Source organism: Ascaphus truei, chromosome 5 (genome assembly GCF_040206685.1).
Source record: "Ascaphus truei isolate aAscTru1 chromosome 5, aAscTru1.hap1, whole genome shotgun sequence".
Taxonomy (NCBI): domain Eukaryota; kingdom Metazoa; phylum Chordata; class Amphibia; order Anura; family Ascaphidae; genus Ascaphus; species Ascaphus truei.
Window position 1 is genome coordinate 91,153,281 of NC_134487.1, and position 16,607 is coordinate 91,169,887.

Here is a 16,607-nt window from a genome sequence, read left to right on the forward strand (position 1 = left end):
TACCTTGACCTTTACATTTTCTGACACCCTTTTTTTTGGCTACAACAGCTTTTATTTTTAAAATGTTTAACCATGAAATAATATATTGAGTTACCTCTCGATTTCAAGTTTGCCCTGGGCACAGAATTATGATGACAAATACATGGTTACATTAAGTGAGCAGAATTATACATTATATTCAAGACATTGCATGCACAGTAAGAGATAATGTTATAGGCGTATGTAACTATTATAGACCAGATTAAAATGAGGCCACTTTTAGTTTGGAAAGAACTGTGTTGAGTACATAGTTTTGTTAATAAACAGAAACTAGAGGCTCTCTACGTACTTTTAATCATTCCTGTGGCGGTTTGTGTCTATTTGACTCATTTTGAAGTACCTTGTGAGAGGTGAATTGACTGTGTATTAACCCTGGTTGCATATGTCACATGCTCACAAGTGCTGTTCGAGATGGATGGTATATTGGGACAGATTGAGGAAGATATTATTCATTTGCTGGTCCATGCAGGGAGAAAATTGGCCTGGGTAGACCTAGATAGCCGTGTGTATTAATGCTTGTCCCATATACAGGTCACGTGTTCACAGGTGTGCCGTATGTGACAGACCTATATTCATATAACTGTTGGCCATGGGTATATATGGCATGTTGTATAGCACTTTTGTGACTACAATATTACGTGATTTCCATGTTACCACTGTATTTTATTATCGGACGTAATATTTAAGCTTTTTTTTTTTTTTTGTAGAATTCGATTTGTGACTCAAACACTGCAGTAATGCACTCGAGATCAAAAGTTTAGTGACTGAATTAAAACATAAACTTTTTAAATTGCACATTAAAATAAGATGAAACACCAGGGCTTTTTTGTGACGGTACAGTGTAGCAGCACCTACTGTCACTGTTTTCTCTTGCTTTCGCCACCTTCACCTTCAGTCTGCGGCCTCTTGTCACGACGTGTCGTCATGGCAACATATCATTGCATGGCAACCCGATGGAGATGAGGTGAGAGGCCGGGTACCAGCACTGTTTTTTTTGTGTGATGGGAAAAAAAAACCCCTCAAACTTAACAAGTTCTAAACATTAACAATATAACTCTCCTAAACAGTCCTAGGTTGGTCTAGAGTGCCACCTGGAAGTAATCAAGTACTAATTGATCTTTAGTAATCCAGGTTCAAAATAATTAAGAGATGCCAGAATCCAATTGAAGTGGCACTAAAACTGTAGTGCTCCATGGATATTGAATTGGGCATGACTATGATGATTGGTCATGTGAGAGAACGCGCTATAAAGTGGTATAAAGAACAAAACTAAAAGTTGCCAAATCAAATCTTAATAGTGTTAAAGTAGCGGTCTTAAATTCTCCGTGGGGCTATAATAGTAATTACACAGAACAAAATCATCACAATAAGGTAAGAACAATAAGCATCAGAGGATCTAATCCAAAATATACTGTTCCTAATGCGTATTCAGCGAGAATAGGATCTATCAACTTAATAAGCTTGTGTGTATAAGTGTATGTCTCGCTGAACAGAGTGAAAAAGCCAACATTTCCTGTGAACCTAGGATAGGCTGGGGGCAAGTAGTTGTATTGGTAAAATCTAGTACTCCTAATGCTGTTCAGTGAGGTAGTGGTATAATCGTGGCAAATAGCCTGTTTCCTGCCGATAGAGACCACCGGGAGAACACGGCTCCTGCATGGACCACTCAGAACAGGTGTGGTTGACTAAGTGGCATCAACCACGTGACCAATGCACACTTCGTTCTCCATCAGTAACTCGAGGGCGGGCTCGTATTTTTAAATGGCTCCCGGTTTGCAAACGGCAATAAACTAACCCAATCATACCGTATCCGCTCTAAATTGATTTCCATACCATAGGCAAGCATTACCTATTGTGTAGAGCTTCAAGGGGCATAAAGTAAACCAAGTATTGCAAGTCCAACCTATTTTATTCAGTAAACTAATACAATAAGTGACCTAATTCAAAGGAATGTGAACAAATATATAATGTGGCAGAGCAATAAATCACTGGTAGGTCTAATGGCAGCTCGAAAGTGTATTCATGTTTGACATACTGTATAAATCCTATATTAGGATATGGCCCTGCCTGATTATTGCCAGTAATATCTGCTGTAGGTACAGCCGTGTGTGTGCGTGTGTCCACTAAAGTGTATATAGCATGAACATAACCAGTGTACACAGAAGTGGTCACCTGTGCTCTCCGACTAGCACAGGAAAATCTAGGAAAATCTGTGCCGATCTCTCAAACTCTGCAACATTTCTGTGAGATTTCTGCAGCCAGACTAATGACCCATCGAATTAACACAGCTGGGGTCCCATGCGTTTGATTGGGACTGCAGGGACCCCCCACTGTGTTAATCTGATGGGCCATTAGTCTGGCTGCAGAAATATCACAGAAATGTTGCAACGTTTCTGTGAGAGCCACAGATTTTCCTAAGACTAGCCGGAGAGCACAGGCGACCACATTTGTATATGAAATATAAAGCCTTCGTAGATCATTTTAACTCAACTTGAATCTTTCTATGTGATAGCATTGATTTACATTGGAAAAAAAAAACGGGATTTGCTGACTGAGTTCCAGAGTCCTAATCGAGGAAGGTGGAAAAACAAATCCTTTGTTTAGCCCATAGGATACTAATGCATTTGGTTTCAAACAGCCACTTCCATCAAACGTTATGCATCATAATAGATGGTCGGTGGTTTAGTCTAGGAAAACGTTGCTATATAGTCAACTAATTGTAGGTAATGGAAAGGAGAGGGTCTGTTTTATGTACATCCTGTATTCTGCAAGTGGGCAATGAACACTAATATCTTGGCGCAGAAGTCATAATTAATAATAGTTTAGGCATGTGATGGGCAAGCTCACATAGAAGCATAAACGGTGAGAAGGACTCCCAGCCATCGGTTTATTGTGACATTTATTTTCCCTATATCCGATGTGTTTTCTGGGCCTGTATCTGGTGGCCTATGCTGTCTATATATAGAGCGGACCATGTTTGGGCTCGTTGCCGTATGTTCCGGGCCCATGGCGCCCCAGAAATCACAACTCGGACATCCTGCACATGGCTCATATACAGTAATACGCCACGCGCCGTGAGACTGGTTTCCGTATCATGGCTCTCCCTAGACTGGTTAGCGTCTCACTAAGTGGAGAGAGGGGGCAAACGCTGACAATGTTTTGTCAGTTGTCGTGATTTTTTAACATTATATATATATATATATATATATATATATATATATATATATATATATATATATATATATATATATCAATCAAAGTTGCTGTCAGTGCAGTGGTCGGTGTATCGACCTTGTACAATCTGTCGGTATCTGTCTTTGAGCCTAGTCGAATGGACCCTGATGTGGTCCTGTACCATACTTGGGACTTTGCCCGTCAAGGTTCCAGATAAACAAATACTTGCTAGTGCAAGAGAGACCCTTTTTTAAATAGCCGTCAATTCCTATGATGGATGATGAGATTATCTTAAAACTTAGCCTTTAATAAAGTATGCTAAATAAAATATTGATGGACAAACAAAGTATGAATTGACGTGAACTCCATGACGGACGCAGTATAAAAGCTAAGCTCCTAAAAGAGCTTGGACCTTGATGACAAATACCTAATGGATTACTTGAGAACCCATATGTATAAATATACAGAGGCACATACGACAACTCTCGGGGTATATAGGATACCCCAAGTCCTCTATTTATGAAGGGAGGGTATGGGTGGCCTCGGGAACATTAGATAATTGTTGAAAAACAGGTCTAGTTGGCAGACCGCAGTTGCTATCTAATGTGTAGTTTACCAGCTCTCTGAGCCCAATCCATAAATGTATGAATCCGGGATACAATTGAGGGTATCAAGATTCTCTGTATACTATACTGTTTGTGCCAATATGACAAATATATTTTGCCCGGATGTATCCCAATGTACTACACATTAGATAACAATTGTGATCTGCCTACTAGACCTGGTCAACAATTATCTAATGTTGCCTTCATAACCCAGTAACCAAGTGGAATCTAGATCTAAGAGGCCACTTAAACCCTCCCTTCATAGAGAATCTCGTTTTGGTAGCACCTTCCAGCAAGGAGTTTCCCCATATACCTGTTTTGGTAGTGTTTGTAGTAGTATTGTGTGTTTTTACTGTTGTCTCTGGCTAAATAAACTTTTGGTTTATTAAACACTTGCTCTCTGTCCAGTGACTCTACAATCCTTGGTAGTCCGGTCAACCCCGATTGTGATTAGGCAATATTGTGCCTATGTTCGATTGTAATGTAATTCAGTGCTAATCTGGATATCTTGTATCGGTCAAAGTTAAAAAAATAAAGTTGTAATGAATTAGTAAACGAAGGAGTTCCAAGAACAGAGGTTGTTTTTTTTTTTTCTGATATTGGTAATCTACAATCTTAAACAACAAAAGTTCTACTTGTTACAGAGTTTGAGCTGGTGTTCAAAGCAAATCAATTTAGCCCTGATCTATGTCAGCTGCTGTTTGGTATTTCGGCCAAATGCTTGTTTAAAGGGAAAGGAATGTTAATCTTGGTGTTCTGGTGTGGTTGCCAGGAATTCTAGCTGAACAGTAGAATACGTCATCAGAAGTTGTAACGTAAATTTTACGAACCACTTCATATCTGAATCCTTGCAAAAAGAGCACATTTAGATCGTAAAGGTTGCATTTGTTCAGAAGTAAGCTTTCCAAATACAGTATGTGGATTTTATTTGTGTGAATCTAATGAGAAAAAAAATTCAAATGTATAACTCTATGGTTGCTGGACATGGGCAAAACCTTTAAGCCTTTTTACAAGGTTGGTCTAATGTTGGTAATTTTGAGAGAGAATGCAAATTGTACTGAGTGATCATGTCTTTATAATATATATATATATATATATATATATATATATATATTTTGTGTGCGCGTGTGTACACGTTGGACTCTTTCTGGGTCTGAAATTTCAAAAGCTCTGTATATGTTAATTTAATCTGTGGATCTCCCTAGAAAGTACACACCACACTTTTTTGTGTACCCCAAAGACATGTTGTACAATCCACTTCTCATTACATTTCTCCTTTGCAACACCAGCTATTCGAACGCTTAGGGAACGGGCGCTCGGCCGTGCTTTACCTGGCCGGCTAGATGCGCGCATCTGGGGGCGCGGCCCCAATGTCAGGGAGCTGGTTCGCCCTCATTAGGCGAACCGCTCACGTGACGCGCTTGCGATCAGCAAAATCAATTTTGCTTGCTCGGCAAGCAGCTGAACACCGAGCAGGCCCGCCCGCCGACGCAGGCCACGTGCATTGTTGCAACGGGTCCAGCGTGAGCGTGCGCGCCCGCTCGGCACCACCCTGGACGAGGCCTGACACTCTTGCAAAGAATATGAAGAAACGTAAGGCAATGTGTTGCTAAATAAAAGTAATTGCGCAATAATTTGTGTATTGCTTCTACTGGACTTCTACTAAACCCAAGTATATACAAATATAGGATAAAGTATCTGTCTAAATTTAGCATAGATTGAACTTGATGGACGTATGTCTTTATTTTCAACCTCATCTATGTAACTGTGTAATCTTACGTTCTATATACATCAATCTGCATAGATCAATCTCATCCTAAGGCAAATGGTGATGCATAGTTTCCACAGTGCTACTTTAATAAAAGGTGGGGAAAGTTACATCTGTTTTACTCTTTGAAGCCTTGCCCCTATTTTTATTCCAAATCTGATTTTATACTGTGAGGATTTCAACTATCACCACTGACTAGAAGAAAATGAAGACCAAGAAAACTATATCTTATGACTAGAAATATGGAAACCTGTCTTGGAGCTGCACACTTTCTGATCTATAATAATCACTAAGGTGTAGCAATCTATTTACCTTCCGATTTTTTTTATTTTTAAAAAATATATATTTACATGTTCTATGAAAAATCACCACATGGTGTTTAATAACGGTGGAAGAGTAAGAAGTACGTGTAATCCCATTCCCCATCCATGGCATTCTGCAAAGAGAAGTACAATGTCTGCTGGCTGACGAGGGGGTTTGTAGATTGCATGCAGCTGTGAAGATGGTCTAATAAAGTACACTAAAGACTTGAAGTCCTATAAATCTAAAATATGTAGATTTGGCTTTGACATGTGCTTAAATATTTTTTGGGGGAAGGGGATGTTTCCCCATCAAGCCAGGTTGTATTTATGGTTCTGTTTTATATAAATGCTGTGCCAGATTAAGGCGCAGGCTAGCTAGGCACTTGCCTGGGGCGTCATATTTAAAATGTCTGAGTCCTGCGCAGCTGCTACGTCCATGTCTTGCGTGACCGAGCGCCCTTGTCAGTGTCCCTTGCTGCTGCTCAGTCCTGCGGCCTGCCACTCCAACACGCCATCTTTAAATGTCCTTCGGCATTGCGGCTGTGCAGAACTCTATTTAAAGATGGTGCTGGGGTTAGAGCGCACATATCAAAAAGGCAAGAATGTTCCACATATTTGCCTCTTTTAGTGTCCCGACGTCACATGGCAACGTGTTTTCATGACCACGTTGGGACATCATGTGGTGTCACATTATCGTGTCGCTGCAGGATGAGGGGCGAATTTTTATATTTTTTGCCTGCTCGGGGTGCCTGTACTGTTTTGGTCCAGCACTGTATAAATAAAATAGATGATCCATTCTAAATCACTAAATGTAAACATTACAATGACCTTCATTGTTCTTGTATGTATTTTTTAAAGGGCAAAGTTTACCACATCGGGTACAACAATGTCGCTGTAGTTTACAGTAGAGTGCTAGACTAATGGCTTGCAATAAAACAGTAAAACTATATGGAAAGCAGTCCCGATTAAAGCATGGTGCTATGTAAATGTATGATTCTGACTCCCCTGCCCCTCTTATTGTTCAGTATGTCTGTCTATCTGTCTCTATCCTTTTCCTTCCTGGGCTTATTTTCACTCGGAAGAATAAAAGTGTAACAGAAGGCCATTATCTCTTTTCTGCATTGATTATAATTGGTTCAAGATTTTGCAATACTTTCCTGTAAAAAGTAAATGCATTTCCAGACACCAAAGCTTGAGCACAAAATGATTATTGGCATCAATTAAATAAAAATAATGTCTCCCTGAACATCGGCTGATCAAGTCGCTCTTCCATTGGCCGGGTTTTTTGTTTTTGTTTTTTGCAATTTGGTAAGTATTCAAAGAGTGTGTGCGGTACAGCATTTGTTTTTTCTCTTTGTGCTATTAAAATCCACCAGATTGGATCTAATGCATACACCCTCATGTTTGATAAAATAAAAAAAAATATTAACATCTACCTTGCAAAGATTAAAGCTGCAATTACATATTTTTTTTCCCATCCCAGGACAGAACCAGGTTTCCCAACCTTAAACTGCACTATTTTTTGTATTTATATTTATTTGTAATCTCCGCTACCCACCTCCCCCTCCTGTTCCTAATGGTCCTTATTGGTAAGGATCTCATGAACGGGTGGTCCTTGAAGTTTAAAAATAGTGCGGTTTTGCTCTGGAAGACCCTCTAGTTTGCATCAATTAGCAGTCTTGCTAGTGTAATCATTCTTCACTCTGGCTCTTGAACCCTGTCCTAGCTCCGAGATGTGATTCATAAAAGGTTTTTGTCACATTTTGTGTACACAAATCTCGTTTGCTTCCATCTTCACAGCTCAAAGCCAAGTGATGGACCTGCCCGTCACTGAATGGGTGTTTCTAGACTTTACACAAACTAGTTGACGCAGCCGGTTAAGGTGTTGTGATGAACCTGTAATGCATGAAGGGGAAATAAGTGATTAACTTCATTGGCATGTCGTTCCCAAGACCCCCACATTTTTGCAGTTTGTAGAAGCCTGTGGGAGTAATTGTACCTGTGAACAGTGTTTGTGACCACTTTCTGCTGAGTCACAAATGCTTTCACATTTGTGGATAAATAACTTGAATATTTGAGGTGTCAGGAATCCAGTAGTTGTGTTTTTAAAATTCAGATATTTTTAGATTTCACGGGGTTTTAAGCTGCATTTTCAGACTTTCGAGACAGGTAGTACATTCCTTGTCTGCATAATTACAGTATCTTTTGAAGCATTGCCTTCTATACTTACGATTTTGTATAAATAATATAATGGGACATAGTACTTTTGATGTAGCTTTGGCGGATGCTAACAACTGGCTATCTTGATTTTTTTTAGTAGCAAGATGCCTAACTGGGGAGGTGGAAACAAATGTGGTGCCTGTGGCAGAACGGTGTACCATGCTGAAGAGGTCCAGTGTGACGGGAAGAGCTATCATCGATGCTGCTTCCTATGTAGTAAGTGGTTTCCATTTTGTGTTCTATATAAATGTCTTGTTAGGCAAAATGTTCTCAGCAAGGCATACGTAGTATATTTTCAGGAATTCAGTACTAGCCATATTTTGATGGTTTTTATTGAAAAACATACCTCATTTTAGTTTGCATGTTATATTTTAACCTGTTCAGTGGAAGTACTGACCATTTTGTACATGGTGTGCTTTCATTGAGCATGGACAGGACGGAAGTCATCGTTAAGGATAGTGTATTGGCAGCTTCCAAATGGCATGCTTTTAGGTTAAAAGGGGTGCCCTGAGCTTCCCCTCCTGATAATGTCAATCTTCACAAACTTGACTTCTCCTGTAACTAAGCGATCAGTAGCAAGCCCAAATCTCTATCCCAGAGGACACTGTGCTAGAACTGATTCACCGATTAATTCCTAGTGAAGTCGGGAATATCCTTCCTGTACAGGTGCTTTCAGAACCTGTATATACAGAACTAGCAGAGAGCAGAGACTATGTGCTTCTTCTTTGAAGTGTGACCGTGCTAATCATTGCACCATCGCAGGCAATGTACTATTGATTGAATGGGCGTTTCTGTGCGATTTAGTGCCACTAGCAGCAATATCGCATTTTCATTAACGCTGCAATCCCTTAAATGCACAATTTTCACCCCATGCTTTTACCCTTCCTTAAGGGAGAAGACATTATTTGTCACTGAATTTTGTATTTGGCAGTGGGGGGGAAAAATCTGCTTTATTATAGTGGATATGTTGTATTTCCACTAAATCTAGAAGATACTTGGCTAAGAAGGTGGCTTTATAGCATCACAATAAGGGAGGGGCACCTAGCTCTTGTCAAAGATGCAAAATTATTTAGGTCTCACAGTAAATTGCCTGTCTGTAGATGTCCTGCATGTTGGTTCCCCAGCTGCCTACAGGAGGCAGGGTGAATCCTGATCGTACTCTGCTCCAAATGGCTGTTTAAAAGCTAGAAATACACGGATCTTGGCTTTTTTATTTATTGTGTAACCAGGATTTAGTAATGTCAGGAGGAAGCCACATTCTTAAAAATTCGAAATTCTCTTGCACGCTTTCTGTACTTATTCACCTTAAATTACTGTGTACTGTATGAGCAGTCTCTGGGTCATCCCCTCCAACCCATCTGGGATGAGTGGAACTGCAAATGGCCCAATGGCATCTACTTGTTAAACAAAAAACCGGATTGTGCTACATATGCCAACTCCTATCCTGTGGCTTCCCACTGGAAAAATCATGTTTGAAATAAAACATTCAATGGTATCTGCAAAAAATGTTTTTGTGCAGCCACAATCAGAACTGGCACACATTTTCCAGTTATTAAATGTCACCATTGTAATGTCCTTAATAGAGAATGTGAGCTGGATTTGTTCGCAAACAAAACCTACTGAGATTACAGTCCTGCTTTTTCCCTTGTTCTACAAAGGTCATTTTGTCTACTTAAACTTGTATTTTCTTACAAATCAGGTGCCAGCTGTGTTGCTTTTGTAAAAAAAAAAAAATGTTTTTTTTAAAGGGTAGTTTCTTTCCTTAATTGTTACTTTTCATTCTTAGTGGTGTGCAGAAAAAATTTGGATAGCACAACCATGGCTATTCATGATGACGAGATTTACTGCCGGTCTTGTTACGGGAAAAAGTATGGACCAAAAGGGTATGGATACGGCCAAGGAGCAGGCACTCTGAATATGGACAGGGGGGAAAGACTTGGCATTAAACCAGAGGAGTAAGTGGATGAGATTGTTTGTACTAATTAAGTCGATATTCTAAGTTGGCACGAATAAACTCAAGCAATGGATAACAGCCAACGGAGTTATGTTAAACCATTACCTTCACTAAAGTTATGTTTTCCGATGTGACCTAAAATAGATTGGTAATTAGCCTTCAATATTTGAAATTATTTGCATTGAACACATGACTGACTTTTTATGCAAAATGTAACAATTGATGAATAATCTCTCGACATATTGTAAAAAAATACTTTTTTTTTTTTTTTAATACAGAGCCAGTATCCACATTTAACCTGTTCTTAAAATTACAGAACACCACTATCACGTCCCAGCACCAATTCAAATCCTTCCAAGTTTGCTCAGAAGTTTGGCGGTGCTGAAAAGTGTCCTAGATGTGGTGAATCTGTATACGCTGCAGAGAAAGTAATGGGAGCAGGAAAGGTAAGATGGCTACACTGTTATTCTGAAGCATGACCACACACAGCCAGGGATTTCCTAAGGACCGATGCAGGGGATAACCCAACCTGGTGGTAACTGCCATTGACCTCAATTTATCCAATTGCAGCATAACCCGTGTTGCCTGCTTGATTATATCTCATGAGACCTTGACTCTGTCCTTTTTCTGACTTTCAATCCAGTGCATTCTTGCTTACAATAGGCTGGCATTTAAAATGGAAAATTGAAGAACTAGGTCTTTCTCTTTTTTTCCAGCCACGGCTAAATTTTTATCAAAAATGGAAATCTCTCTTGACTTTTCCATGACACTTGCCAGAAGCAGCAGTAAAATAAATAAAAAATAAAACCATGTTGGCCAGTTTTGCTACAGTATCACACATGTCTAATAACCACACAAATCCACTTCACTATACTGTAGACCTGCTTTTTCAGTCTTCATTTTATTGTGGATGGAAACAGCAAAACAGTGTATTTTTCATTTTGGGAAGCTCACGGGATATATACAAAAATAGCATGGCTATGTCCAGTTTGCTTTCACAGTACTATGCTTATGGAAAATTCTATGCTTTATTGATTTTTGATTACTGCTTCACGTTTCCCTCTGGAAATACCCAGTACGGATACTCTGACGCTGTACCTTATCCATTCAAATTCTTTGCAAACTGTTATTAAACCTAAACTTTCAGATGTAGCAGACATTACTGCCCCCATTAATGCATTTTTATAAGCCATTTCACAATGATGCACGTGTCTATTAAGGAACTAAAGCGCACATTAGCAGTGTTTTTAAATTGTGCATGATTTAAACGCAGCCTTCAAGATCATGTTTACGCAAAGCCTCGCATTGATGTGTCCAATAGTATCTGCAACATCTGTAGTCTTGATGGAATAGAAACTCAAAACACAATCTGCAAAAATAGATCAAAGCACGAATATGTGCACAAACACTTTTTAAAAGTGATTTAAGTGAAAAATGTGTGCACTAATTCCATTTAATTTTTATTGACAGTGGTGGATGGAGAGGCCCTAAGTGTGTAGTTTTTTTTATTTATTTTTTATTTTAAGAACGAGTTGAGGATGGTCCTTGCTCAATCATTTATATTGCATCAGAGTGCAGAAATAAAATGGCATAAATACACTTAATTTATCCCCGGCATTTAATTTAAACCCCTGTAACCGCCGCGCACCCATGGCCTAATTCTTAGGTTATTCCTAGAATCTATCATGGCTTGAGATACCCTAAGAATAGTGATGATTAATGGTGGTAAACTACAATTTGTAGTGGAAGGTTGAAATGCACTAGATTATGTATTCAATAGCATGCCATATTTTGTACCTATAAAACTAATTCGTATATGCCAGAGAAACCCCATCGCTGCCAGAGACCTTTCCATTGCAGATCAATAGCTTGCAGGCCTCTCTCACAGCGAAGAGGGGAAATAGTTGTTCCGTTGGTAAGCTATGATGGAGAGTCCTGTTACTCATGTGAATTCTACATCTTTTAACTCTTAGCCATGGCATAAGAATTGCTTCAGATGTGCAAAGTGCGGAAAAAGTCTAGAATCCACTACTCTGACTGAAAAAGATGGAGAAATCTACTGCAAAGGCAAGTAAAATATTAAGATGGTTAGTTGGAACTCCTACAATTAGACATTAGTCACCTCATTTCTCTGCCGCAGCAACTGCTGCTATTGTGCTATTGTCTACCTGCTTCTGCATTCACCTCTGCTCACGTTATGTATTGGTATATCTGTATTTTGCATTGTAGGGGGCTAATTCCGTAAGGTGTGATAGCGCAGGTGCCGTGCTATTGCATGAAGTCCTATTGACTTTATCATCTGCGCTACCACACCTTACAGAATAAGGGCTTAAGTGTCTCGAAAAAAAAAAACTTAAAACGTTTCAACAAATATATAAAACAGGGATTCTCAACCCGATCTTATGCCAAAACCAGAAGTTTGCTTGTTTACCTATAATTCTTCACTTCATATGAAAAGTATATTGCCTAATTCAGGGGTGCGCAAAGTTTTTGATCCTGCACCTCCTGGCTCCTGCTCGCCACCCCCCCCCCCTGCTCCTGCTCGCCACCCCACCCCCCCCCCTGCTCCTGCTCGCCCCCCCCCCCCCGCCCCCCCACTCCTGCTCGCCCACCCCCCCACTCCTGCTCAGATTCTTAGGTTATTCCTAGAATCTATCATGGTGGTGAACTACAATTTGTAGTGGAAGGTTGAAATGCACTAGATTATGTATTCAATAGCATGCCATATTTTGTACCTATAAAAAATTTGTATATGCCATATGACCAGAAATGATGTGATTTATTTATTTATTTCATTGTAGCTTGTTATGCAAAGAATTTTGGACCCAAAGGATTTGGATATGGCCAGGGAGCTGGTGCTCTTGTCCATGCCCAATGAGGAAGATACAGCTTTTTACATGAATACTAGAACATTCCTTGAATAACAATATCTCTGTGTAACTAGGCTGACTGACCCAAACTTGTACTAATCACTGTGCAATTGTGAGTTTTCTATACTGTACAATGCCTAAGGATTTCCATGTACTTTATTTGTGCTTCTGATTCTGTGCAACTTTATTGTTGCTGAGAACCTTTCTCTGTATGGCTATTAATGTGTAGGATCCATTTATGTTTCAATAAAGGTTTTTTTTTCGTTGCAAAATAAGTGTTCGTGCTGTGTCCTATTTTGGAATCGCACACTACATTACGCAACACAATCTGCGCCTTAGCATTGTTACATTATAAAAGTATATGGATGTCACAGAGGATGAGGGGCAGGATTCTCCACGTGCAGTGCAGCTGTGCCCCCCCCTCACTACTTCCACTGCCTGGTTTAGCTTTATTAAACTAAAACTAGAGAAAGTTAAAGCAGTTTATAGAAACTCGTGTTTTACTAATTACATTTTAATTTGAATTTTTAGGAAACGTAACGTGCCGTCATGGTTCAAAAAAGAAAATAATCTTCACTCCCCACAGCCCCCCTGTACTATTTAGCCACACAACACATGTACATTATACCATATAGATCCCATTATCAGTCAGTTACAAGTCCAGATTGAAATAATTTACATGTAGAATAACGCGGATCTACTATTATTGACCTGTGCTCTTGCACTCTACTTCCATTGAAGCAAAGTATCTATTTTGGGGTATTGATATCAGAGTAACGCTAAAATGTACTTAACATCCTGAAAATCATGCAATCTTTTGCTACAATAGCATGATGATAACAGCATGCAAATGAGATCTGGGTGTTTTGGTATTTAGCTTTGTGTATTCCACGTTAACTTGGGGAATATAACGTCCATTCCTAGGTTAGGTAACGTGACCTTATGACCCTTGTGAGGGATGTGTGGATATAACCCTAGGACTCCATATTGAAATAGAATCCTCCTGCCAGAACTCATGCCCTCCTTCTCTGTGCAGAAGTAGAACGGACAACAGATCTGCTGAGATGTGCTTTTAGCACACGTGCATAAAAACCTGTTCACCCATTAAAAGCAAGGTCTTCTATGACTTTTTTTTAATAGTTTTATTTTGCACCAAAGGTTTGACCTGATTTAGATTGCTGTAACCCCCTGTATAAAAACACAGGATGCTGCCCTCTAGAATGTTAAACACCAGGGACATGTGACTATTTTAAGCCAGTAACAGGGCTGCTGAAGGAGGGACTATGAGAGGGTGTGAACCTTAAGTGCTGGGGACAGCCATTTTGAGATCAGAGCTGCATGCACCTGAGAGTAAGGCTGTCGGCACAGAGTGAAGCAGAACAGGAGAACTGATCAGAGTGGGCTGTCGGCACAGTGGAGCATTACAGGAGACGTACAACTGAAGGGGGAGATCCCCTGCAGTCAGAGGAAAGGGTACCACTTACAATTATCTTTGAAGTGCAGGCCTACAACTGACATTCTGATCAAAGAGCTCCAACGAATTCCTAGTGTCTCATAGCCCTGCCTGAGCACCCAGGATTGGGAGGCTGGGGGGATAGTGACTTTAACACACACAGCTCTGGGATATGCTGAGTAGTTGGCAATTGTGTTGTGTATATTTATGTAGTGAACCTAATCATAAGGATCACGTGGGTGTTGATCTGTGTTATACCTGTTCCTTTCATTCATAAAACTGTTATACATATCCTGCTGTGTTGTCCCCTTTTTGCTGGCCCCACACACGTGTGCGGGTTACCAAGATTGTACGGACTCAGGTCCCCACCTCATAGACTGAAGTATAGTAAAATAAAGAGGCGTTACATCTATATCGCACATGGTCATGGTAGCCCAGGTCTTTTAACACATTAATATTTTAGGGATCAGTCAATAGGCAAAACAAGGCAGTGAAATAAAATAAGGTTTATTTGGATAGAGACCTCAGAAACACAGACACAAAATACAGAAATATACACACTTACTGGGGTATGAGATCTAGCCTTTCCTAGGTGCAGGGCGTCCGCGTACTCTGAGCGGAACCTTGTTCCGGACGTCCTGACCGGGACCTCGTCTTGGTGGTCCTGGAACTGATTTCGGCAAGAAATCCTGGCCGCACCCGCTACATTGATTTGTAGAACTTGGCTGCAAAAGACAGGACTTGGTCTCTGCAATGCAGGCTTTTCTAGCTTCAAAACAAAGCCGGTTGCTTTGCTATTTTGAACAAAGCCACTTTGAAAAGCCTGCCCTAGCTTCAACTCAAGTCACAGGAAGGTCTGGTTCTCCGACTGGGGCTTCTCCTTACATACCTTCCGCTGTTCTATGTTCAGCATGGAGGAAGGAGGAGCAACCAATCAGTGCGTGGGAATTTCTCCCCGCCAGCCAGTAGGAAAAAGGGGCTCGTCCTTTGGCTGTCAGAGGAGGGGTGTGTCAAGCTGGCTCGGATGCCCGTGGGCGGGACATACGGATTGACCAATGGGAAATGCGCCGACATTCTGCCGCTTCCCCCAATCAATCCAATGCCACCTACTGGACAGGCTCTACTGAGTCTGGCAGACCAGAGGGTCCTCCCTGCAGGGGGTCTCTGTTCTCCGTACCCAGTACTCCGCCTTGCCAGGGCCACTTAGCACCCCGACACCTCTCAAGATCCCGTCTCCCCTTTAAACTACAGACCTGCCGGCATCTATGCTGATGCCCTAGCTGACTGTACAGAGTCTTATAGTAAATGTCTAAAACATTATAACATACACTTTAAAGTATACACTTTGAGGAACCTTATACTTATAAGCAAAATGGATTTGGGCTCGAAATCCAGGATTCTGGGGGACACTGGGTTGCCCCAGTCTAATTCACCCCGCGTACTGGCAAATCATGCCAGCTCGCCGGGGAGAATTAAACGACTACCGGTAGCTTTGGTCCCTGAACTCCTGAAAACAAAATAATTGCATTTCTACCCAAATACCCCACCTAAAACTGACACACAAGAAATCTCACAGTTCTAGGAACATGGGAACAGAAAAAAATCAGGGGTCACTTTATTTTCCACATGTATTATCCCTGGTCGCTGGCTTATGGAGTTACCAGGGACCCCACGGTTTCAGGGGTAACCAGAGGGCTTAACCTTTATTGTATAACCTGGTTACCCCCTCCCGTCACACACATTCTCCCTAGTATACTTTTGTGCATGGGAATTGGGAAGATCTTTTGAAAGCATGTACATTAACCCCACTGGAAATAAATGTATTCATAATGGTTTTTTTTTAAATTTGTAGCTGCTGGCTTTATACCTGCATTAGCGTATTTTTAATCCCGCTGCACATGTTCAATAAAACACACCTACACGTTCAACCTGATGCACACTGCATAGATTAAAGTGGCAATCCAATCACATTTTTTATTTTATACAGGTTTGAAGCAGGGTGTCTCAGAAGCTGAACTCCATTCATTTCAGCTCCAGTGATTTACCGCCCTGCTTCCTGAAATACCTCTGTAGGGGTGTCATTTCAAAGCTCCCACAGGCCAATAGGAAGGTGTAAAATCCGGTTTGGCTTCCTAATGGCCTGTGTGACACGGAAGCACTAAAGTTTAAACCCCAGCGAGCGCGGCTTACTGGTACTCCCTATGGAGGTAAGTATCTCCAGA

At 40.7% G+C, this 16,607-nt stretch overlaps 1 protein-coding gene across 2 annotated transcripts in view; it reads left to right on the forward strand.

Annotated features, from left to right (window-relative positions):
* Positions 1–13,207, forward strand: part of CSRP2 (cysteine and glycine rich protein 2) — a 40,511-nt gene extending 27,304 nt beyond the window's left edge. For both annotated transcript variants that reach the window (XM_075600205.1, XM_075600206.1), the window contains exons 2-6: positions 8,206–8,324; positions 9,895–10,063; positions 10,379–10,508; positions 12,036–12,129; positions 12,864–13,207. In XM_075600205.1, coding sequence (XP_075456320.1) covers positions 8,213–8,324; positions 9,895–10,063; positions 10,379–10,508; positions 12,036–12,129; positions 12,864–12,940 — 582 coding nt within the window. In that variant the 5' untranslated portion in view covers positions 8,206–8,212 and the 3' untranslated portion in view covers positions 12,941–13,207. The remainder of the gene's footprint in view (positions 1–8,205; positions 8,325–9,894; positions 10,064–10,378; positions 10,509–12,035; positions 12,130–12,863) is intronic.
* The last annotated feature ends 3,400 nt before the right edge of the window (positions 13,208–16,607 follow it).